At 36.6% G+C, this 25,986-nt stretch overlaps 2 protein-coding genes across 4 annotated transcripts; both read right to left on the bottom strand.

Annotated features, from left to right (window-relative positions):
- Nucleotides 1–334: 334 nt before the first annotated feature.
- Nucleotides 335–8,783, bottom strand: LOC135735735 (protein disulfide-isomerase). The gene is made up of 11 exons (XM_065254252.1): nucleotides 7,727–8,783; nucleotides 6,704–6,910; nucleotides 5,676–5,809; nucleotides 5,231–5,368; nucleotides 4,942–5,049; nucleotides 4,722–4,847; nucleotides 3,085–3,282; nucleotides 2,584–2,704; nucleotides 2,271–2,452; nucleotides 602–691; nucleotides 335–514 (listed from the first exon to the last, which is right to left on the bottom strand). The coding sequence occupies exons 1-11, from the start codon at nucleotides 7,887–7,889 to the stop codon at nucleotides 452–454; spliced, it is 1,530 nt and encodes a 509-aa protein (XP_065110324.1). The 5' UTR covers nucleotides 7,890–8,783; the 3' UTR covers nucleotides 335–451.
- A 144-nt stretch (nucleotides 8,784–8,927) lies between these two features.
- On the bottom strand, nucleotides 8,928–25,904 carry ubn1 (ubinuclein 1). Of its 3 annotated transcripts, none has more exons than XM_065254250.2 (17): nucleotides 24,715–25,904; nucleotides 24,331–24,429; nucleotides 23,551–23,649; nucleotides 23,304–23,444; nucleotides 22,555–22,649; nucleotides 21,440–21,845; nucleotides 20,768–20,838; nucleotides 20,552–20,681; nucleotides 19,724–19,842; nucleotides 19,203–19,325; nucleotides 18,853–18,996; nucleotides 18,707–18,757; nucleotides 18,308–18,347; nucleotides 15,443–15,901; nucleotides 14,934–15,123; nucleotides 12,273–12,368; nucleotides 8,928–9,286 (listed from the first exon to the last, which is right to left on the bottom strand). In XM_065254250.2, the coding sequence occupies exons 1-17, from the start codon at nucleotides 24,943–24,945 to the stop codon at nucleotides 9,234–9,236; spliced, it is 2,547 nt and encodes an 848-aa protein (XP_065110322.1). In that variant the 5' UTR covers nucleotides 24,946–25,904; the 3' UTR covers nucleotides 8,928–9,233. The 3 variants fall into 3 exon arrangements, with proteins under 3 accessions (XP_065110322.1, XP_065110321.1, XP_065110323.1); XM_065254249.2 differs by having other exon boundaries at nucleotides 14,880–15,123; nucleotides 24,715–25,897; XM_065254251.2 differs by lacking the exon at nucleotides 12,273–12,368 and having other exon boundaries at nucleotides 14,880–15,123; nucleotides 24,715–25,901.
- Between the last annotated feature and the right edge of the window lie 82 nt (nucleotides 25,905–25,986).

Raw genomic sequence — 25,986 nt, 5'->3', positions numbered from 1 at the left:
AATTTTTCTGTGGCGTGACAATCTCAGTCAGTACACATTTAATATCACTTTACACGGACTTCAAAATGTGCGCATGCGCAGTAATAGAATAACATGATAAAGATGCATTTAAGCGGAATTTAAACTAAAGAAACACAATTTTTGGTTGATGTCAGCGGTTTTACAGATATCGGTATCCCTGATTCATAGGACTCATATGAGTGAAACAGCTGTAACATTAAATCCTCTAACATGGATGAATACCATGGTACATGTGCAGAAACCATGGTAATACCTTACATGGTAAGTTTAATGCTTTACATCTTCCAGCATTTAAACAACTCGTTATGTCGATTTAAGGTGTTTTAAAGAATATCAGTTTAATGTACAGAGCACATTAACCAACTTTATATCAAGTTTCAAGTTTTATTTCAAAAACTAACAAATGATAAAAAATGAAATAGTGGATGATTTAAAGTTCATCTTTCTCTGCAGCATTCTGATGATTAAGATGTTGCTTTCTCCATTCCTCCTCCTGTGGAAAATACACAAACATAAAAATGTAAACACAGCACTGTATAATATTCATGTGTGCAATGATGTGAGAGAGGGTGGACATTACCTTGACTCTTTCCTTTTTGGCCTTTTTCATTTCCTTTTCCATAAATTTAATTATAGCCTTCAACTTCCATTTGCCAGAATAAGACACCACCTTTCACATATTTATAATACAACTATTATTAAAAAGAAATACAGAAATAGTGCACTTAAAAGCACATTATTTCTCACAAAAACACTAAAAAAAAATTAAAAGCATCACAGAAATTTTCATAGATTTAAAGGTTACATTGCGAATTGTATTCGTTTTAATGGAAAAATCTTTTATATTATAAAGGAACTATCCCAGGTGAAAAAATGCACTAAACACTGTATTTAAGTACACTAAGTAAATGTATTTTAATTGATTTTGTACTTATTAATCAATAAATTTTTTTTTTTTTTGGTATTTAGTATACTTATACACTACAAATATACTAATTTAAAGTGTAGAACCTAACACAAAGTAAACTTATTACTTATTACAAAAATAACAATGTACTAAAATTGTACTTGTATTTAAAGGTGACATAGAATGATTGAACGGGGTATTTATCTTTGTTCTGTGATGTGACATGTAGACAAATTTTTTGTTGTTTGGGTCTGTAATGCCTTAGAAGCTTCCTAAAAACCTCTCTCAGATCGCTCTATTAGGGTGGGGGATTTTAAACAAGTGGTTTTGCACCTATTTGGTTCCCCCTACTGGCTTAACTTGCAATGTCATTACTGATTGGCTGACTTTGCTGCCACTCAAAAAATGTAGCCAATTATTTTAAAGTGGAGGGGCAGTGAGATGCCTGTGATGTCATAAGCATCAGTTTTTCAGATTGGGACGTTTTCTGGAATTTCTATGAGACTGAGATGTTTAGCATGTCTAGAACTTTTTGTATGTTCGTGAATGCGGGTAGACTACCATTATTCAACAAAGACAAGGTAAAAATGGTTTTTCATTCTCTGTCTCCTTTAAGTATACTTTATTTTTACCTTGCACACAGCGTTCAAATTATGTCAAAGATTACGGGTCCCCTAGCTAAGCCCTTGAGAGTTTACATTTATTTCATTGCAGAAATCTTTTGGAATAGTATATTTCGAAATTGGGACAAATAATGGACATTATCACTTTGTGGCAGCGCAGCATGAGAATTTTAAATTCATGCAGTTTTTTTATTTTAATAAAAACCAGGTTACGCCCCCTAATTTATATTTTTGTGCTCTATAGGGGGTCCCTCAATGCTTATTCTGTACGAGGTCCAGGACCACCCCAGCCCCCCGTAATTTGAGCACTGCTTCAGCTTGCGTGTAATGGTTTTAATGGTAAATAGCTAATGGTTCATAATGATATTTATAATGGAAACCATTAGAATTCATATTAATTTATTATAACAATAGAAAATATAACACGTAACATTGGGGGGGTTTCCCGGACAGGGATTAGACTAGTCCTAGACTAAAATAAATGTAAGAGCTGTCCAAACTGAAAACCACTTGCACTGACATATCTGAAAATAGATCAGTGCCCTTTGTTTTGCCTCAAAATGCACACAAGTAATGTTTTTAGTAATGCATGTTTGTTGAAACTAGTTATATTTCCTAATTTATCTAAGGTCTAGTCCTGGCTTAAACTAATCCCTGTCCGGGAAACCGCCCCAAAGCAATGTAAACATTTCAGTTGAGATATGATATCAGTTTCTTACCCTCTCTGAATAAACTGCAGGAAAAAATTGTATCGATGGATATTTTTCTCTTAGATGAATTTTTACATCATTGGCAGTGATGTCAATCTTGGCGACTACAATATCATCTACATCACTGAAGAGTTTTGCAAGCTCCTCCCACAATGGAAACGCAGCACGACTCTCTGGATCCCAGGGGGCATCTGTCAAACATTTATACTGCTTTTATTAAAAGTGTGCATATTGTATTATGCTAATATAGTAAGCAAAAATGCAGAAATATTATGATTTAGACATGTGATATACTTAAAAACTATTCTTTTGAAGTACGTACAGAACAAGATAATGACATTTTTGTCATGGTTGAAGGCCACTTTTTCAAAGTTCATCCCAACCAGTTCTTTCACTGGCTGTTTGTCCCAGTTTTCAGGAATTGGTTCACTTTGCAGCTTTGGCTACACACATGCAGACAATATATATACACAAGATAATTACATTTAACAGAATTATTAAACCTAAGACTTAAAGACATAAGTGACCCAGTCTGTGAATTTAGGCTAAAGTCTCATAAACTGATTTTGAGATTAAGTTTGATTTCAGTCATTGATTTAAAAAATTGACATGACCATACTCAGTCAATATTAAAGATATCAAGCTTATATTTTACAGAATGTTCTTTACATTAAATAAGGTGATTTTAAATGGTAAAAGAATAACTTAAGACTGGGTCACATATGTTATAATATAATTTTTTCTATTTGTATATTACTATAAATCATGTTGTGCTCTGTTAGGAGTAAACCAGAACACACAAATAGACTATGTAGAGACTAACCTTAGCTTTTCCCTCCAGGTAACTCAGACAGAACGTTGTAAGATTGGGTTCATCAAACTGATCGGAGGGCAGGTGGTATTGAACGTTATCTGATAAATTAACCATACGGACCAGAGGCGCCTCTTCCACCCTCACGCGAAAATACTCCATTATGCGCCCATTTCGTGTCTCGTTTACATCAACCATCACAAACAGAACCTAATAACAAAGTTAGTCTTTTAAGTGAGAATATAGACAGTTTCAGCAGTAACAACATAAACAAGCGGCTTTCGTGGTCAACACGTAACTTCCGGTTAACTCCGCTAAGAATAAATAACAACAAAGAAATTTAAACGTAGTTTATTTATATAACAAGCAAACTAAACAACACATAGATTACCTAGGAAACCAATTGTTATTTTCAATGAGGTATTTGTTCAAGAGTTCAGTTTAGCAACTAGTCAGACCATTAAAAAACTGTAACCGGAAGTAATTTTATAACCAGATGCGTATTGCGTCTCTGCACGTGCGTCCGATGAGACCGTCTAAACAGTACTGTGCAAAAATCTTAGGCCACCACCAGTTTTGTTGTTTTGGCAAAGTTTTTATTTTTCAATCTCTTTATTTAACTCATTCCCCGCCATTGACAAGTTATCTCGTCAATAAACATTTGCCTGAAAAAAATGTGTTCCTGATTAGTTTTTATGGTATTCTGTAACACCGCGATTATCCACTAGATGCCGCTCTTATTTATAAAAAACTGAAGCAATTTTTTAAAAATTAATTTTACACTCCGTGTATGTTTTAATAATCGTTCTGAATCTGAGCTCTAAAAAATTACTTCACAAAAATTCTATTATTTCAAGTTTTTGCTCAAAATCTTTCACTTTTGAAGAAAAATACCCATATTTAAGAGTTTATAAACAGAGAAAAAATAAAGACAGGATGAAACGTTTTGTTTGTTTGAAAGCAGAGGGGCTGTTCTTTCATTTGGTATATTTGTACGTATATATATATATATATATATATATATATATATATATATATATATATATATATATATATATATATATATATATATATATATATATATATATATATATATATATATATAAAAAAACTTTCAAAAAAAATCACAAAACAAGCAGGCGGGCAATATTTAAAAAAAGGCTAGCGGGGAATGGGTAAATACAAACAGGAAAAATGTACACAAAATGTAACCCCCCACAATTTTTCAAAATGGCTTCCCGAGGTATACATTTGTATTTATTGTGACCCTGGCTCTTTTGAGGAGACTGAAGTCATCATATTAGAAATAGAAATTAGATTTTATTTCAGACGACTTCGGACCAGATCTGTGCCAAAGTTGTCAGCTCCGGTGCGGACACAATGTGAGTCGTCTGCTGTACGGGTTAGGTTTAAAGAGAACCTGCAGGTTCCTGCTATAGCTCAAGTGTAAATTTCATTTAGTTTTTATAATGCATACAAATTTCCATTTATTTTCTAGTTGTATTTTTTTAAAAGAGAGATAGAAATAATCATATATGATCTTTATATGATTTCAAAAACAACAATTCTGACGGTGGCATGGTGGCCTTTGACTTTTGCACATTACTGTATAATTTTATTCTTCCAATCTTTACATATTTATCACTAACCTTTCCTTTGAATTTCTCTGCAGTGTTCTCAAACGCACGATATATCTCCCCAAACCCTCCCTCGACCTTATTAATGAACAAAAGCAAGTGATTCAGCACCACAGAGTTCAGGATCTTAGATGCTGTCTGGAGAGAAACACAAGGTAGTTTGTGTATGATGTCATTTGTGTATATATTTGTGTGTATAATTATATATAAAAGTGTATGTATGTACACTTACCATTCCATTATACTCGGTCACAAGTTCCATCTCATGGTGTCTGATAAACTCAACAACAACTTCCTTCGTTGTGCCGATTTCCATCTTAAGCTGTTTGTCAGGTTTATTCTAATGAGAAATTGATTCATTTATATGAATAAAATATTCAGTAGAAGTATATCCATAATTTTGCACACTTTTGACATTCACACCATTTTATGTCTTTCTGTCTTGTTAAGATTCCCGGGAAAGGACAGGTAATGGAGAGAAAGGCAACCTCTAATTTTTCCACATGTCGACAGTTTCTCACCTTCCTGATGAGGAGAACGGTGTCCGTGCTTATGTCAAACTTGCTGGAGATCTCATGACTTCCTGTTACTCCGAACGGCAGGTCAGGAATGTGAAGCGCTACTTCATAAAACACTTTCACAACATCACCTTTAAGATCCTGTAATGCACATCAATTCTTTTAAACACCTGATTCACAAACCGGCATTTTCAATATTTAATGTTCCTTACTTTACTTATGAGGTAAATAAGTGGGATAATGTAAAGGCAGCCGGTTGTTATCGCGGCATAAGCCCCTTCATTGTGATACAAGATCCTGGTCCTGATCACACTGTCGTTACTTATTTTACAATAACAACTGGCTGCCTATACATTTTTCCTTACATTAAACGTGATATAAGGGCTACTATACAGGCTAAGACATTGAAAATAAGCATTCAAATGAACTGATTTTCAAAAAATATCACCTTAAATAATCCCAGAACCACAAGTTCATCTTCACCCATAAACTTTTCCAGATGGGTGAGATCACTTATGATGTCAGCACTCGGCCCATCTCTTCTTTTAAGCCATGTCAGGATGGAGGAGGAGCTCTTTAGATCTGAGGGCGGAGCCACACAACAAACATTATGACATCATATAACCATAATAACTTGTATTGTTATTTACGGTTTTCTACATAAAATCATCCTATATAATGTAAAGAACACAAATAAATATTACCTTGATATCTCTTAATATTGACTGAGGTAAGGTCATGTCAAAGATTGAAATTAAAGTGAAATCAAATCAACTTTGATGCTCCTAATCTCATAATTTAATTAGTTTAAAGGGGCCATGGCATGAAAAACGTTTTCCATGTTTAAGTGCTATGATTGGGTCCCCAGTGCTTTTTTCAACCTAGAAAATGTGAAAAAGATCAACCCAGTAACTTAGTTTTGGTAAACCATTTTCTACAAGCACATAAAAATAGGTCATTGAAATTTGGCTCTCCTTATGATGTCATAAGGAGCTCTTATTATAATAATACCGCCCCCTTAATCTGCACTATCCAACCATCGCACTGCCATTTAGTGCAGAGAAAAATATATATAGTAAGAATAATTGACAGCACAATTGAGTTTCAATTGCAACAAACCACCATCATTGCGACCAGTTTTTGAACTTCATCCGCTCATTTGCATTTTAAAGGACACACCCAAAACGCCAAATTTTTGCACACGCCTACAAAGTGTCAATTTTAACATGTTATAATAAATTATTTATATGTTATTTTGAGCTAAAACTTCACATATGTGCTCTGGGGAAACCAAAGATTTATTTGACATCTTAAAAAAAAGTCTTGTGCCATGGCCCCTTTAAGTGAATCTTATAATTTTCATTTAAAATATTCATCACAGTGCATTCATGGAAACCGAATCCAAGTCCTTTTGCAGAAATCATTTGAATTACTAGAAAGTCTATAAGCAACATGAATGAAATGCTTGGACATTACCAGGACAGTACACCGGGTTGTTCTTATCTCCAGACAGGTACAGTCGCAGCGATGGCACTGACGTGACATTAAACGTTGCGGCGAGCTGTTTTTCCTTATTGACATCTATTCCTCCCAGCCTTACAGAAGACTGCGTGTCCTTCAGCACACCGGCTGCCTTTCTGAACTCCAGAATCGAGCCAAGAGACTCACGAGAGACAGGAGCATCTACAACAGGTACAAGAAAGAGTTTACAAAGTTTCATCACGTCAAACAAGAGCAATTTGGTCTCAAATGTGCAAGCGACACTGCCTTTAACGTACCTCGTGCTTTACTTTTTCAATGCTTGATTCTTAGAGAAACATCATGCTGTGTGTTTATGTGTCTTCATTAGCGAGTGAATAGTCATTTAGCCGACACTTTTATCTAAAGCAACTAATTATGAAGAGCAACCTGATGTTGGGTGCCTTTAAGGGCACAATTGTGACAGCACATGGATCATTTAGATGTGGGGATCGAACCAGGAACTTTCCAATTACCTTGCTCGTCCCACCTTAACTGTTGCCATTATTTGTGGTGGGCTAATTTAAAGGGGTCATAGCATATAAATCAGACTTTTTTCATGTTTAAGTGCTATAATTGGGTCCCAATTGCTTCTATCCATTCTCGTTTAGCATGTGAAAATTAGGATATTCAAATGTTTTTTTTTTTTACATAGGCACTACAATTTAGTGCAAAGAGAAAAAAATTTAAATTGAAAGTTTCACCTACAAAGTGGCATGTTTTAACATGTTATAATAAATTATTTGTGGGGTATTTTAAGCTAAAACTTTGCATACGCACTCTAGGGACACCACAGACTTATTTTACATCTTATAAAAAATCTCATAATATGACCCCTTTAAGGACATCTTTATATGTTAAAATCAACCACCAGGCACATTTGGAGCATCACACATCAGTTCTTTTAAGTCTCTTGCATTTACCGTTGCTACATTTATGACAGGAACTTCATAAAAGACACACCCAAGTATATATACTCACAAAAGTGCACCAATAGCTGCTCATGCCGTTTAAGTGCTCGTCTGAAGTTGTTTTTGGTCAGGATCAGAACGTTGTCATCCTCTTGGATTTCTGTTGAATCTCCTTCCAGAGCTCCAATTAAAAACACACACATGCTCAAACACAGCACACTGTATGCCTTCATGGCGTCTTTACACGCTGAGACGCGCTAACCTTTGAGTCTGTGAGAATGTGTGAATGTTAAAAGGTGTGTGTGTGTATGCATTAACCTTTGTTGTAGGCGATATCAGTGTGTACTTTGATAACGGCCACTTCTGAGCCAATAGCAAGAGAGACAGAAATCAAGCACAAGTCTCAGGGTACATGAGAACAATAGACTGACTTTGAGAAATATAGCTATTAAACTCTGAATAACATACTTTTATTTATTATTAGCTTATCCACAGTACAGGGTTGCATTAACCCATGAAGTGATGTTACTATTACTGCATGTCGATTAAAATAAATACGTTAAAGTTAGAAAAAGCATTGTTGGAGTAGAATTGAGTTGACTCAACAGAAATGATTTAAACTGAGGTTTTAGGTGTGTCAAAATTGTACATTTAAGTGTACGTAAAGTGTATTTTAGTGCATTTTTTCACTTGGATTGTAGTAATGATCTTATTGATAAGGTGTGGACCAGTCTGTGAACTTTTATATGATTGATATATGCAGTTTTTGCTATTTGTAATATCAATAGTTTCAACACAAATACATTTATATTTTAGGAAACTTTATTTTTCCATATATAATTTCAAATAATTATTTTCAAAAGTCACATTTTAGATTAGAGCGAGTCCAAAAACAAAAGCGAGTGCATGTTCTCATACATATTTTGCAGCATTTCTTTATAAGAACCCAGCCATATTACTTAAACAGCCCTGAGATGATCACAGAGGCATTAATACCATTCCACAGTCGGGTAAAAATAAACTAAAGCCGTCTCTGCAATTCATTACCACGTACAATGCATTCACAGCTCATTGACATAGTACACAGCGACACAAATACAGGTAGTTAATACTGTAGGGTGATGGCCCACCTCATCTGTAATTACTATTGTTCCAGTTTCATTTCATAAATGGGTTAGGATGATGGTTGTTAACTGGTCGAGAGAGAGAGAGAAAGTTTGAAAAACATCATAAATAGGAAAGGAGAAGATTTAGTCAAGTATCCGCCACTAAAGTGAGTGCATTCAATAAGTGCAAAGGCCTGTACTGAGGCCACATGGCTGATCATGAATCAAATTATAATCTTAAACAAAAACACCATTCACAATTTGCTTGATCAGTGCATTCTTCTTACTCACTTTTTTAGGAGTTTTGATTCTTAAAGTGTCCAAACTAAAGGTATAGATGTAGCCACAATTTGCTCGGTCAATTGTAATGTAAATCTTCGACACACCATTTCAATCATCTGCGCTCCAGCTGTACAAACTCATGAGTTTTGCTTGAGGTCACTCTTGTCTTCCATCTCACTGTAATGGCTATTAATGTAGTTTTCGGCGAGCGTTGAGCCCATCTGCGTGGATCTGGCTTCCATCTGTGTGCCAAAACAAACGTTTCATTTTTTGTTTTCGCTCTCAAAATAATCATAAAACTATTCCTTAACACATTGTTACTCAACACGTTAAAGTCAACATGAAACGTGACTTCTTTTACGTAGCACAGCTGACAAATAAAAGTTCAGAAGTGAAGCAAAATAATACTGTTTGATGAAAAACTTTTTTCTTTAGTATAAAAGTATAAACTCAATATTATGATTTCACATTGACTTGACAAACATCACAAAATTATATTAAATGGTTGACATCATATTGTGTAATTAGTTATGAACTATAATTGAGGAATTCAGATGCAAAACCCTCTAAGTGTGTCTGACATGAGCATTTTTAAGGCTTTTTTCTTGTTTAGTTTCAGTAATTTCACTTTAATGGCAATTAAAAGGTTATTAGTCAGTAACTGAAATGCTTTATTTTTTTTCACAAATGTCACTTTAGTCATTTCAGTGGTATGTAACGCTTTCCCCAGGATTGAGGAGTTTTTCCAGCAATCCATATTTCTGCTATTATCCACCAGGTGGCGCCCTTACCCAACTTAAACCCGGAAGCAACCCCTTAGGGAAAACTGTAAGAAGTCAGTGTGTTTTGATGATCGCTCTGAGTCTGTTCTCAATCAAAAGTCATTCACAAAAATGCTCAGCTTTTTGCTCAATTTTGTATTTTTGAAGAATATTTGAGAGATGATAAAAAGAGAACAAATGAAGGTATGATGAAATGCTTTTTTTGTTTAAAAGCAGAGTCTGTTCTTTCATTTGATATATTGTATGTTTATATATTTAAGGAAGACCATTTTCTGCAAGGCATTAAACTTTTGTGAAAATCATAAAAAAATGCTGGCACTTTTTTTTAAACGCTGGCGGGGAAGGTGTTAATAAATTTGTCTTTTGCTACAAAAGTACTTTTTGGCAAAAACCTCCACTACCAAAAAAATCCACTTCTTTGGACAGTAAACTTCCGACATGTGGTGTTCGATTCCCGGCTTGTGGTCATTTGCCGATCCCATACCCCCCTCTCCCTATACTTTCCTGTCCTCTCCTTAATCACTTTCAAATAAAAGGCAAAAACGGCCAAAAAATATAACGTAAAAAAAGAAAGAAATGCAACTACAAACATCACAAATGACGGAAGTCAAATTCTAAAAATAAAGAAACTGAACCACACACATTAGGGGGCGCTGTGATCCCTGTGAGACTTCCACATTCAGGTTGTATTCAGGTCCAAGTTCTCACAAGGGACACAAGTTTGAATGTGATCCATTTCGTCTTTTCGCGCACACGGTCGTCCATCCAATTCATCTTCCAGTGCAATTGGAGGAGTTCGCTGAACAATCAAAGCGGATTCTGCCAACAAATTGGTATTTCTAAATGGCCTGAGACGGGGATTAAGCTCATTTGAATCGAAGGTAATGGATGAATGTATAATACGTGTCGACAGAATATTGATAAAGTCATTATCTCAGTTTTTAACGAAGGTGGCGTTTGGCGGGTTTTGCATCAGAGTTCCTCAGTTAGTTATGATAGTGTAATTAGTTGTCTGAAAAGCATTAAATAATATGATTTCCTATAACAATTTTTACGGTGGCCCTGAAGTGCAAACCACAACAACAAATTACTAAACAACAACAAAAAATTAAAAAAACACCACAACAAATTAAAAAACACTGCAACAAATTAAAAAAACAACAACAACAAAAAAACACTACAGCAAATTTAAAACCACTACAGAAAATTAAAAAACACAACAAAATAAAAAACACAACAGCAGGTTAAAAAACACTACGGCAAATTAAAAAAACACAACTACAAATTAAAAAACACTACAACAAAATAAAAAACAACTACAAATTAAAAAACACAACAACAAATTAAAAACACAACTACAAATTGGACGACACTGCAGTTCGGCTTTTGAACCGGAAGTTATGTTTTTAATTTGTTGTTGTGTTTTTTATTTTGTAGTTGTTTTTTATTTTGTTGTAGTGTTTTTTATTTTGTTGTAGTGTTTTTTTAACTTGGTTTTGTGTTTTTTATTTTGTTATGGTTTTTTATTTTGTTGTAGTGTTTTTTAATTTGTAGTTGTGTTTTTTAATTTGCTGTAGTGTTTTTTAACTTGCTGTTGTGTTTTTATTTTGTATTTGTTTTTTTATTTTGTTGTAGTGTTTTTTAATTTGCTGTAGTGTTTTTTAATTTGCTGTAGTGTTTTTTAATTTGTTGTTGTTTTTTAATATGTTGCGGTGTTTTTTAAATTGTTGTAGTGTTTTTTAATTTGCTGTAGTGTTTTTTATTTGTTGTGGTGTTTTTTTTATTTGTTGTGGTGTTTTTTAATTTGTTGTGGTGTTTTTTAATTTGTTGTAGTGTTTTTTTAATTTGTTGTTGTTGTTGTTTAGTAATTTGTTGTTGTGGTTTGCACTTCAGGGCCACCGTACAATTTCTTTAATATTGCGTCTGATTTACAGTACATTGACATGACGATTTCAAACTAAAAACAAAAACGTTTCATGCATTTTAGCTGAAAACGCAAGATTTTGAAAATGGGTTTCAAAGTGCAAGTTTTTGAAAATAATAATTTGCATGTGCAAATGAGTCAAAATAGTGATGTCATGTGCATAGATTCAGTGTGACATCATCTACTTGCCTGACATGCATATTATTGTTTTGACGATGTCACAAAAACAAAACAGAAAAACGTTGACGTATAAATGTACACTTTCTAGTTCCTAGTCAAATATTTCCAGACTAGCAATCGGTGGCCCTATTGTAAGGATATTGATTAAGTTTAAATAGGTTTTGCTCAAGTACAAATAAAGGCTTGACATGCATTGCTTTGCATTATCAAACTTCTATAGGTTAGTGTTACGCGTTCAGCTACAGAACAGCAGGCCAAAAGAAACAAATTTGAAGCCGTGCACAATGAACAGGTGTGTGTAGGCGTGTGATTTAAATGTCCTGTGGGTTTTTCAAAAGTTACCTAAACCAAACAGCCATGGTGTTAAAGAATGAAGAGCAGGAGAGGAAACAGGGACAGACACGAGATGAAGAGTGCTTGAGCACAGCATGGAGTTACCTGAAAGAGGAAAGAAAAGCAGGAAGAAAACAACACCAGAATGACATTGGGTCCCATTCACTGCCAGTGTGAAGCTATGTATGTGCCTAAAATCTTTATGGTGAATGTTTTAAACAATAACGATATTTATTTTGTTTTTGCTATGAGCACATATTAAAAAGGCAGAGCAAGAAAAAGTAAAGTTGTACAGAAAGATGTGATATTTAGAAATACTCATCAGTAATAGACCAAGGATAAGATCAAAATAAACTGTATACAAATTGGAAGACATTTCGAACTTGTTCTACACACATAAATACACAACTATTTAAGCAATTATTAGTGAATGTGACCCATTGTTTAAGTACAGAGATGGAGTAAAGTGCTTTAAACATCACACCAGGGTTTAATTCTTGCTAAGTGTATGAATGTGTATGAATTTATTAAGGCCCTGCAAGCAAAAATACCAAAGTGTGTAACTCCTTACCCAGTATACAGAAAACAGTCAGTAATTAATGATACTGATCAATTTAACCAATGTTGAATGATGTACATCCAACCGGTTGTTAACTCTTTCCCCGCCATTGACGAGTTCTCTCCTCAATTAAGAAAAAAAACATTTGCATAAAAAACGGGTTTCTAAAGAATTTTTGTTATCTGCAATACCGTGATTATTCACTAGATGTCACTAGATTACCCAATTTATGAAAAAAATGTTGAAGAAAAATGTTATTTACTTATTTTAAACTCTGTGTATGTTTTGATAATCATTCTGAATCTGGGGCCGTATTCACAAAGAATTTTAAGGCTAAAAGTAGCTCCTAAGTGGCGAATTTAAGAGCAACTCCTAAAAATACTGGGTGTGTCACTCCTAAATTTAGGACTCCTAATTTTTTTCACTAAGAGTAATTCACAAAGCATTTTAGCCCTAAAAGTAGCACCTAAGTCTGGGACAGCTTAAAAGAAGTCAAGAGGACTCCTAACTCACTAAGACCTATTCACAAAGGATCTTAAAATGTCTTAGGTGCTGATCCTCCTTAACATGGACAGTTTCACCAACTCAAAAGCATTGCACATACTTAAAAGCACACTTTAATGTAAGCATATTGTTTATAACATTTGTTTCATAATTCATTACATTTATGGCAAGCAGGAAGTTTTTTAGAATTACATGAAACAATAATGAAATTAAATATTTAATATTATAGGCATACCTGTTGCCATGCTAGTCTGTTTAAAGGCTGCAATCTCAATCCTCTACTGCGATTGTAATGCATACCACCGCCTCTCGCAGTCGTCCGGGGTCCGCGACACAAGCGGGAATGCTGCATTGATCTGCAACAAATCCTCTCTCATCAGTAATGCGCGGGTTGATCCGAAATGAGCGGATGCCTGAGGTCACCCGCGGATTTTTTGCGGTCCGACTTGCGGGCGGGTTAGTTGAAAACGTTGGTCGGGTGCCGGTTGTTTTGTACATTGACCCGCGCATCATTGTCTCGCATGTCTCACGCTTAGTTTTGCTTGATATCTCAGTGCCGAATTTCCCTTTTATTACGTTTCTTTTTTCCAGCACCAACTGGGACAGCAGCAGTAACTGATCCTGCATCCATTTGGGCTTTCTTTTACGTTTTGGCGAGTTCATAATCCACCGTCATTTATTTATTAGCCTACATTAGGATTCTTCAATATGGGCAACATTTCCTTGCTTTAAGTAGTCTATTTAGGCTAATAGGATGTCAATTAATCAAGCAAGTGTTAATGTAATGTCGTTTTTTATTATTAGGCAATTGGCGGTTTTCATTTGGGTATTAGGCTACCTTGATTTAATTTAATTTCATTCACAATTTTTCTTTAATATATGCATTTCGATGGCATTACTATTATTATTTTGTATAGGACACAGACATATTTCGATGTTGTAATTCCATGATTTGATGCGTCTGTGTTATGTTACGCATGACAGCCCTGTCATCTAACAACCAATCACCGTGGTCATTGCGAGGCAGCTCGTGCATGAGAATTGACGTCATCCGTAGCAACGAAGACTCACTCTTAGTTTAGGAGTTATCATTTTTCCTTACTAAAAGTAGGTCTGAAAGGCATTGTGAATAACTTTTAAGAGAAAACTCCTAGCTAAAATCTTTTAGTGCGATTTAGGAGTACTCTTAGTGGTAAGATAAAATGCTTTGTGAATACGGCCCCTGATCTCTAACAAAATTTGATTAAATTATTTTAGCTTTTTGCTAAAAAAATATTTTTAAAGATAAATACCCATATTTAAGAGTTTATAAGCAGAGAAAAAATATAGATAGGATGAAACGGTATCTCCCCGTTTTGTTTGTTTGTTTGTTTGAAAGCAGAGGGTCTGTTCTTTCATTTGATATATTTGTATGTTTATATAGTTTTAGGAGAAAAATTTCCTGGAAGGCATTTTGGCTGGCGGGGAATGAGTTAATCGCAACATAAACTGTCTGGGTTCATTTTGTGATAACAACTATCTTTCTGTATCTTATCACTTCTTTATCTGCTCACCGTGTGTGAGACCATGCTGGAAGTTTCCAGGTGCTGGACCGGGTATAACCGCACCTTTGCAGCCTTGATGTTGCCCAGGAAGCTTGGTGCCAGGGCTTAGTCCAGGAAACGGGAGAGCATGCAAGGGCGCAAAGCTTGGTAAGATGCCCTGTTGATGCTGTGCTGTGGTGGGGTACGTGGATGGAAGTAGGGACAGTGAAGGTGTGGGAAGAGCTGGATTCCCACGTGAGACCTCACCAGCAGCCTGAAATACAAATAAAGAATATATTATAAAATGTTATATAAACTTTAAGTAAACAAGACTCGCTTACCTTACCCAAATAACAACATTAACATGAAATCATATCAAACATTCATGCGTTTTTTTGATAAGGCATTGTAAACAGCTACCCAAGGGAATAATAAGTGACCCTGTCTGTGAAATCACAGCTAGTCATTTTGTTTGGGTGATTTACTAAATTTTTAGGCTTTAGCATGAGAATCAAATATTTTGTATGACGCCATAACTCATAATAAATTAGTCTAATAGAACAACATATATGGAATGCCTCGTTTCTACTCACTGCTGCCATGGATACAGGTGCATCACCCATTGAGGTGGTAGTAAGAAGTCTGGCAACACCCTGCATCACTGATGGGCAGTGGCCCTGAGCACCATCAGGGGGCGCCACCAACGTCAGCTTCGGGGTCGCCTTTTCTCCAGCCTGGAATCGCTTTGAATCCGATTCCACACCAACTCTGTTCCACATCATCTGAACCGATCCAACTCCATTATGGTGGTCGTCCGGCTTGGTATTAACAGTAGCAGGGAGATTACCACCTACTGGCCCTTCCCTGTGTGTCTGATTAGCTGGATGAATGGAGAAGCTGGTTTGTGTGTTTGATGGAGTTTTGGCGGTGGTGCTCAGCGTGGCTGCAACTTCATGCTGGGTGCTCACGGGGACACTCAAACGCTTGCGTTTCAAAGCTGGCGGACACTGAATATCCAGACCGTTCTTATTGTCCTCGGTGACGGCACTGGCCTGTGCAGTTAACATTGTGATAAAGGTTGAAATTCAGAAGCTCAATGACATTTTTCCTTAATATGTATAGCCAATTATGCTAACCAGTGTTGGGTGTAACGCATTACAAGTAACGTGCATTATGTAATAATACTTTTCTGAAGTAACGAGTAAAGTAACACATTATTTTATAAATGTACAATTAATCTCAGTTACTTTTTAAAAAAAGTAATGCAAGTCACTTTTCAGTTTAATAAATTCTATTTAAAAAAAATTATGTACTGAATTAAACGCAACGTAGTCCCGTAGAATTATGCGCACTATGCGTTCGCGCCTGAGCTGGAATAGTTTGAGTTAGTAACGCAAAAGTAACGCAAGTATTACTTTCCATGAAAAATAACTAAGTAACGCAATTAGTTACTTTTTTGGGGAGTAACTTAATATTGTAATGCATTACTTTTAAAAGTAACTTTCCCCAACACTGATGCTAACACACAGTAGCGAAATAGATTACTGGATTGTTTCAACCCATGATTGGGTAAAATATGAACAAACCCAAATATAAGTTTAAATTAACCTACGAAATGTCCATATTTGACCCAAACGTAAGTCGATTGATACTTTTACGTAGGACCTACGCCGTAGCCTCTACGTGTCAGTTTTAATTTATACTTCTGCGTCACAATATGTGTCAAAGCGCAAATGCAGCTTTCTAGTAGGCAGAATCGAAGGCAAAAGCCAAAGAAGCAGCAGCTTGTTATGTACCGTAGTGATGCGCGGGTCATTTTTTGTTCAACCAGCGGGTCCCGCTTTTCTGAAATTATTTGGCCTGCCCCAGCCCACCCCACACCACTGTATCTATTTTTACAACCCGCCCTGCACCTGGGTGATTCTCACGAAAACTTGGTTTTAAAAATGTCAAGCATGAAAATGTAAAAATTGCATACATTTACTTTTTTTCCCACCAGACATTGAAAAACAAAGTCTGGAGTAAATGGGAACATTAATTTAAACACTTTTACTTATCATTTAACACTTTTTGTAACATAATTTAAAAAAATTAGTCCTAAAAAAATCTCATTACCGCAACAGTCAGAAAACATCAACACTGACATATTTTCAAAATGACATGACAAACCTGAAAGAACATAATTTGGAGATTCTGCACATGCATTTAAAATCAAAGTATTATGCTTCTATTAATTAAATCAACATTTAATAAGCATCTGTTGCGGTAATGATAATCAAAATGTCGTGTAAGCATTCTGACAAGACAATATTTCAAATTAACTGTAAAAAAAATGATCTTACCTGGTAGCCATCTTGAAGTAACTGGTCCATGTGCTTGGTCACTCAAAATCAAACTTTATTAAAATTCTGTATGTGCGCTTAAACTGTTCTCAAAAAGTGTTGCGGAGGATGAGAACATCAGGCATGGACACATCATTTTCCTAATTTTTCTTCATTATTATTATACATGAATATTCAGTAAATATTTTTTCTGTCATCTAAAGTAGTCTAGCAAAACATCCATTTATTTTTTTTCTAAATATTTTTGTGTTAATTTGATTAAATTACAACATAACGCATGTTCAAACAAAGCCGGACACATTGCGGTAATGAGAATTTCAGCAGAAAATTGACAAATTATAAATTCTTATGTTGAAATCACACATTGTGCAAGGTAGAACACAGTATTGTGTTAATTCTGATGCTTTTTAATATTACTATATTACACATTTTATAGCTAAAATCATTAGTGCCGTGGTGTTTCAATGGTTTCGTGAGAATCACCCACCTATTAAATAGACATACTAGGCATTTGTAATGTAAATGAAAATAGGCGGGGCCTGCGGGTTCTGAGACTACCCGAGCATCACTAATGTACGATGTTAAAAATGCATCAGCAGTAATATATGCAAGCAGACAGCAACTTTTGTTGAAGCTTGAGTCAAATATTCCTTCTCAACTATGGACCAAATTGACTTGTTGTTTATCGTCACAAGCAGAAATGCGTATCAGGAAATGCAATGCAAATTTTGGCCTGAGGGAGGGTTTCTAGCAGACCCACCAAAGTAATTGTGGCTTGCGTAAAATCGTTTTTTTGGAGAGGTGCGCACTAGCCTACGGCATTGCTACGACATAGGTCCAACCCAGAACTATAAGGGGCGGTTCACATTTCGCATCTAAAACCGCGTGGAAAACGCGACCGTCGGTTGGTTCTGGTCACATGACCTGCAGTGCGCTTGCGGCATTCTGAAAAGTTGAGATGTTTTTAACTCGATGCCGTGCGGACGCACCTGGAAAAACGAGCGCATACCGCGCGCCTACATTTGAAATAATGAACTTGAGCGCGCAAAAGACGCGATGTGTGAATCGCCCCTAAATAATTTTTATAAAGCTTGTTTGTAAGTTTGTAAAATGTACCTTTTTAAGTTTCGTTGTGCCAATTGGTTTCTTCCTTGCTCTGCCAAATATACAGAATAGTGATTTTAGTTTTACACTTAGATTAATATTAAACTTAATGGTGCTGTGTGTAGATTTTAGCGACATCTGGGGTGAAGTTGGGGCTACTGCAGAAACATGGTGGCGCAAGATGGCGACTTCCATGTAAGGGAACCTGTGGTGTATGTAAATAAAGTAATAAAAACAGAATTGTTCACCGTTTAAAGTCTTTATACACCACTGAAAACATAGTTATCTATATTATATTGCAAAAGATTTTCTACTAAAATTTACACACTGCACCTTTAAGCAAAACAGTGGACTTTTAGAAAGATCTGAATAACTGGAAGATCTAGTATCAAGATCTAGAATCATACTTACACCACACCAGTAATGTGACCGTGTGTTTTTCGGGTTTCTATAAGCAGAATCCTATTGGGAACGTTATTAAATTATTTTAAAGTTTTACATCCAAAACAAAAGGGATAATTGTGACAGATTACCCAATTCGTTTTTTGTTTGTATACCTGGACTGCATCCATCCTCTAGGCCAAAGGGGTTTAACATCCCCCTCCAGGAACGTTTTGAGATACTCCTCCAAACTGGAACATGCTGGTGATTCCAGGTCATACATAATCATCTTCAAAGTAACAATCTCACAGAGCAACTCCCTGAAATTAAAATGACACGGTGAGATTTGACTGATCAAAGCATTACAAGATGTATTTAAAATACTTGATAATGATAATCATAATGATGCATTATAAGACTAAAGATGTTCAGCTGATTCTTATACAATATTAAATTATTCACTGGTAGGTATTAATGTTTAGCAGAAAGGATAGATTTATTAAAGTAGTATATAAGGAAACCCCACCTGATTTCTTCATTCCACCTAAATCTCTTTCGAGGTCCGAACACCCGTTTTCCACTCCTCTCCTCTTCTTCCTCATCAGAGCCATCGACCGCACGTTGCTCTCGCTCCTTCTCAGCCTCGAGCCTTAAAACACAACCAAAACGGTTTTCACGTGTGTGTTTCCACAAAACAAGTCATAATTTTTTTTAAATATAGATTTATACATCATCTGAAAGTTAAATAAGATTTCCATTGATTTGGCAGATATAAAAATCTGGAATCTGAGGGTGCAAACATCTAAATACTGAGAAGAGATATATTTATGTAGGAAATGTACAAAATATCTTCATTGAACATGATCTTTACAGTTAATATCCTAATGATTTTTAGAAAATTTAAAAAAATATGATAATTTTGACCCATACATTGGCTACAAATATACCAGTGCGACTGGTTTTGTGGTCCAGTGTCACATTTTTTAAAAAGGCTTAACAAATAAAGGGTATTTTCCAGCATTCTTGCAATCACTAAATGTGAATTACTTTGCAGCTCTGGCTTCAGAATGAGCTTGGCAGTGGTTCTGGAAACGGGCGATTTGTTCAGGCATCGATCTGGCAACCGCATTTTCCAGCTTTTGCAGGAGCTCCTTCATCTGTTCATCCTAGCAAGATACACAACAAGCATATTAGGGTTGTACCAAGGTAAATCATAGTTTTATTGAAACGTGAATAAACTAGGTTATTAAATAAGAGGCAGATGTCAGTGGAGAAGCTGCCACCACAATGCTAAGGTGTTGTATGAGTGGTTGCCAAGTATTTGCACAGTTCTTATAAAAGTTGGTGGTTGTCAAGTCAACGTGATCCCAAATATTTAAAGGTCCTGTTCTTCCTAGTTGGTGTATACTGTTCCTATAATAGCATAAATAATACCTGTAAAATGATAAAGCTCAAAGTTCACTGCCAGGCGATATATTTTCTTAAACAGAATTCGCCTTCAAAGCCTATGGCCGGTTCAAAGCGAATGGCCGGTTTGGACTACAGCCCTCTACTTCCTGCTTTAGTGATGTCAGTAGAACAGTTTTTTGACTAAACTCCACCCGCAGGAATATGTCAGTCGCCAGCTAAGCTAATACCGAATCGCAACAAACTACACAATCAGAAGTCATTAGGTATTTCTGAAGGAGGGACTTCATATAACAAGTAAGACATCAGCCCGTTTTAGGACAGTGAAAACAGTGGTATAGAGATAAGTCAATTGTGTAAAAAATACAGCGTTTTTTACATGTAAAACATGAACACGTTACATTAAACACTGTAAACACAATCAAAGCTTAAAAAACACAGGAAGAACGGGACCTTTGAGTCACAAACCTGTTGTAGATTGTATAGCTTTTTCGCTCTTTTAACCAGCGTTCCTTTGCTGCAAGACAGCTGTGATGCCAAGTAGGAGAAAATCCTGGAGCGTACTTTGCCGGTAAGCTGTTTAGCGCTCACTTCCACGCTGACCACAAAAGGAAAGATTGAGAACTCTGAGCGTTTTAGATACAGATGTTTTTGCACTGAGTAGGATATAAAAAAAATACTTACTCTAGTAAAACACTGTTGAGCTCAGAAGACAAGATCTCAATCTTATTTTGTCCTTCAACATTCATGATAGCCTACAGAACAAAATTAAGAACAGTAAGTCGTGTACAATAATTGCAATAACAAAGCTTAGAGTGTAAAGAAGTAAAGAAACATTTTATCATCAAAAGGGTTTGAACCCACAAAACCTTAAAGGGCACCTATTACGCAAAATCAGGACATAAATGTGCATTGACAGTGTGTGAACAGCACCACCCTACAATGAAAAAAATCCACCCACTCCTTTATTAATCCTGCATTAAACCAAAGCAGCCTTATTAGTCATGCAGTTTTGATTATCTTGTTAATGTGACATCACACTGATAAAGCCCCACCCACGGCCACTGACTGACAGTACTACATTACCACAGTTTCTGCCCTCAGCAAGTTGTGCGCTGTCTGTCATATCTCAATAGTAAGATAGTATTGTCTCAGATAGTGTTCACAGGAATCAGATCTTTTTGTCATTTTTGGCAAGGGAGTGAGGAGCACATTTTTGCTCCCACCTAAATAATAAATGATCTGTGGGGTATTTTGTGCGGAAACATCACAGACACTATTTGGGCACACCTACATCTTGTAAAAATAGGTATAATAGATGCCCTTGAAACTACCAGTTGAGCTCGAGAACATTACCTGAGTGAGTTCTTGAATGCGTTGCTCCAGCGTCAAAGGTAAACCTTCGGGAAGCGAAGCGGGAGGCTTCGTGATGACCGGCAGTACCTCTTCCTTTTCCTCATGGCTCGGAGAGCAGATGTTCGGCGGTTCCCCCAGGAGCCCGTCTAAGTCAAAGTCTTGCTCAGCTGCCTTCACCGCTTGTAGGAGTTCATCCGCACTGGCAGAACCAATGAGTGTGAGAAGAGGATCAGCTGATAAAGGCGTTTCGTGAACCTCGGTTTGCATGATGGACTCTCTCTCTCGAGTATCGAGCATCTGGAGTTGCTGAAGCTTTTCCTTATGGAACTTCTTCAGCATCTTATCGATACTCAGAGGCTTCTTGCTTTTCTTCTTGATCTTCTCTGGTGGCTCGTCTCGCTGGGCGCTGAGAAAGCAGCAGAATAAATGCAAAGGAGGAGAACCCAATGAAACATCTAAATCTCTACATTTGTAAAAGAAGCGTTACTGTAAGAAAAATACGAGACGAAAAATGTCTGCAAACTGGACTGAAGTAGATTTCAGGGAGCTTGTCACGATTCGCGCTGAAGCGAAGATCATTCATTCAGCAGCATAAAAGAGTAGGGCGTCATGCGCTTATATGTGCTTATAATAAACAAAAATGTATGCGCATTATTGCAACACGATATATCGTTCAGCTCTTTAAAACGGGGGTTTTAAATGCACATTAACAATCACGATGAGAAATGTCTGCAACTGGACTGAAGCAGAGATCAGGGAGCTTGTCAGATATCCACTATGAAGCTGATCATTCACCAGCATACTAGAACGGCACGTCACGCGCTTCTTTATAGTCTTATCATAAACAAAAATGCACGTGTGGTTTCTGGAATGAGAAATAACCGACAATAGGCAAATTGTGGATAAAACGCTGTAGATAAAACTTTCCAAGTGCAGGTCTTTAAACACGTCACATGACTTTACAGGATCCGTGTGAAAGCACACACAGATTCCAGAAAATCATTGGCAGTGTGAATTAACCAAAAATCAAACGATCCCGGACAAATCCCGAATGCATTTTTTGTGTATTTTCCATAATGTCTGTGTGAAAAGGGCTAGAGATAAAGATAGATTACCTCTTCCTAACATCCTCTTCTTCGTTCACTTCCAGCATGTCATCTCTCTTTTTCTTACCAATCTTCTTGTCTTTTCCATGCTTAAACTTCCGTTTCTATGGGAAGATTTGGATCAAATGACGAAATGAGACACGTCTGCACGTCTACCACAAATGAACAGTTCTGGACATACTCATGAATACAGTGACCTCTAGTGGTGAAAAACTACATATTGTGGCTTTAAGATCTTACTGCCCTCAAAAGTGATTACCGTATTTTTCGGTCTACACGTCGCGTTTTTTTTCCGTAACCTGGCCGGTGCAGCGTCTTATTCTCAGGAGCGCCTTGTAGGTCAGTATGAATTAATTTGGACATTTATGAGGCAAGAGACAACATTACCGTCTACAGCTGCAAGAGTCCGCCATATGCTGCTTCTGTAATTTAATGGATTCTGTAATGTGGAATGACGAGTATGCAAACTTCACGCTAGTTGGCTTGTTCGGTTAATTTAACCTATTCAACCTTCCAGGTAAGTTCTGTATGCTATGGTTTATCGTTTAAATAACTAATAATATATTCGTACAGACATCTATTCAGCCTGGTATTGTTTAGTTGAATAACTTGCCTTTCCAGATTAAATGTCTCTTCTTCGGCTTGGATTTTGTGAAATAATTTTTTAAATAAACGAGACATATAGTCGACTGTGACTTATATATGTTATTTCATCTTAATGACGCGGTTTATAGTCCAGAAAGTACGGTATTACGCACCTTGGGCTTGACATTGTCCTCAAATTCACTTGTCTCAATCTCCTCGCCCACATCAGAGGCTGGGCGGAACTGCAGAGTTCCAGAGTTGATGTAGAAACCGCCATATTTGGTGGTGAGAGAAGCTGGAACCAGCTCATCGTACTTTGGCGTGTCAGTAAATAAACAAGATGGGTTAAACTTGGATCTATAATGAAAAAAATAATCTAACATTTATTTTCTGTGACAGAAGAATCTGAATGGCACTCACAGCCTCCGAGTTATCGATGAATGAATCATTTTCGTCGTAACCAAAACCTATGTCCACCAGGTCCTGGAATCGGTCTTTTTTCTTTTTGCAAGCTTCACCCTAAAAAATAAATAAATGTGGATATGCACCTACCTATCTTGGTTAAATATTGTCCTATCCTAACAAACCATACATCAATGGAAAGCTTGTTTATACACCCATTGATGAGAATGCAAATTGACATAATTAATTCACCAAACCTGCATTGTGAGAGGAAACCGGAGTACAACCACACTGACACGGGGAAAACATGCAAACTTCATAAAGAAAGGCCACATTTATAGTTCAAAGTACAGTGTACATAAAGACATCTGCATTTATCTGCACTTCTGACTGTTCAATTTAACCATATTTTCTCAGCACAATACTTTAGACTAACAAATAAAACCTTACAGTATAAGATAACATTTTAAAGGGATAGTTGAACACAAAGGAAGATATGTTGAGGAATGTTTGTAATCAAACAGTTAATGAGCCCCATTTACTTCCATAGTATTCTTTTTCCTACTATGGAAGTGAATGGGGCTCACAAACGGTTTGGTTACAAACATTCCTCCAAATATCTTCCTTTGTGTTCATCAGAACAAATACATTTATACAGGTTTGTAACAACATGAGAGTGAGAAAATTATGACAGAATTTTCATTTTTGGGTGACCTGTCCCTTTAACGCAGTACCCCATATTGCCCTAAATCATCCGACCTTTTGGCACACAGATAGGAAGGTCAAGGTTATACTTACATATTTCTCTTCAAACTTTCTTGCAAGTGCCTCCAGTTCATCTCTCTCTCTATCTTCCACCGCCTCATCTAACGTCTGTGATTTATTCTCGGTTGTTTCCTTAAAACATACAAAAACAAGACAGTAACAAGTGTACTCCTCAAAAGGTTCCTATAAGGTCCTATATTGGGCTTTCTGACGCATAACGTTTCTTTGTAGTGGAAAGAGGTTTAACAGATTATCAAAAGGTAAGGTCCAGTTGGGTAACCAAGAACGGTTCTTTGTAGCATCACAAGAACCCTTCCAACACCTTAATTTTCAATAGTGTACTGTCAAAGGTCACAAGTACATAAATTCAGCAGGTAATGGGTTTCTTTAGTTAAAAGCGTCTGAATAAATGTATACCTTGGAGTTAATCAGATCCGGGTAGATGAACTCCGGGCAGCGCTGCTCGTCCGGCTCGAACAGTTTTAACTCCAGTCTCGTGGCAGCTGGTGGACATGGTTTCGGTCCAGACGCGGGAACCGGTAAACCCAGTTTGTCATGTTGCTCATCAGAAACAGGAGGAATGGAGGGAAGAGGGAAGTGTGCGTTGCTGGAAAGTGCGGTCAGTTGAATTCGCCTCGGCGCGGCCATTGCGCAGGACGCGTGCAACGCCAGCGGTATTCCCAAAACAGGTGCGATTAATTACGAGCCTCCAATTAAAATCAGTGCCATTTTCTTAGCTTATAAAGGAAGCATGCAAGATGCATTTGTGCGTTTCAACACGGTAGAAATACAGCGTTCCGACGACTTATATTTATCCATGTCATGTAATGCTGAATGAGTGGTGTGCTGTCTTGTATTGCATATTCAGATTAGGTCTCCATCAACAATTTCATCGCCTTTCTGAACCATTTTTGTCAGTATTTGCGGGCCTGTGCATCGTGAAGCCATGAAGAGCAAATGCAATGTTATTGTTTTCAATTCCAAAGCAAAAATAGGATGCAGTTTAGCTCCATGCAGCACGGATTGGTCGGTGGTTCGCGTTATCGATCGATGTCGATCTCGTCTTGACTGTCAGCTATATCTGTATCGATACATTGTAACCTGAGATTCAGATTTTATCACTGAAATGGACACCCACAACTATTTCCAAAATCGAAGTTCGGCGCGCTCATTGGACAGATTGCTGTCTAGTCAGATGGGTCGTCATCATTCTGCGCCTGCCTAAGCCTACTTTAGTGATGCAGTACAAATGATGCTCCTCTAGATTCACGTCGTTTTTGTGGGTTTGCTGAGGTATAGTAACAGGTAGGATTAAAGATAAAAATGTATGCATATTTTACATGGCATCCATTTTCATACCGTCATTTCTTCAATGGAACGGTAAACGTACTAATTTATAAGACATGCACGTTTGATAACGTACATGAATCATTTATATTATACTTTGACCAAACGTGTATTAACCAAACAGTTTTAAACCAAACTTTTAATTCATTCGGTAGTAAAAAATACAAAATGAGACCATGGTGCTGTCCTTGGTCCTGAATTGCTGTAGCCCAGCGGTCACCATTCATTTCTTTCTTACCTTATCATAATCTGTGATCATTTTTTTCCAAACAAAAACCGTTTTGTGAAACCCAAAGTTTTTGTGGATGATAAAGGTCGTTTGAAACATTTAAAATAAACTTT

The sequence above is a fragment of the Paramisgurnus dabryanus genome, chromosome 4 (genome assembly GCF_030506205.2).
Source record: "Paramisgurnus dabryanus chromosome 4, PD_genome_1.1, whole genome shotgun sequence".
Lineage (NCBI taxonomy): Eukaryota > Metazoa > Chordata > Actinopteri > Cypriniformes > Cobitidae > Paramisgurnus > Paramisgurnus dabryanus.
The sequence above is the reverse complement of the archived record's forward strand: the minus strand, read 5'-3'. Positions and strand labels throughout refer to the sequence as shown.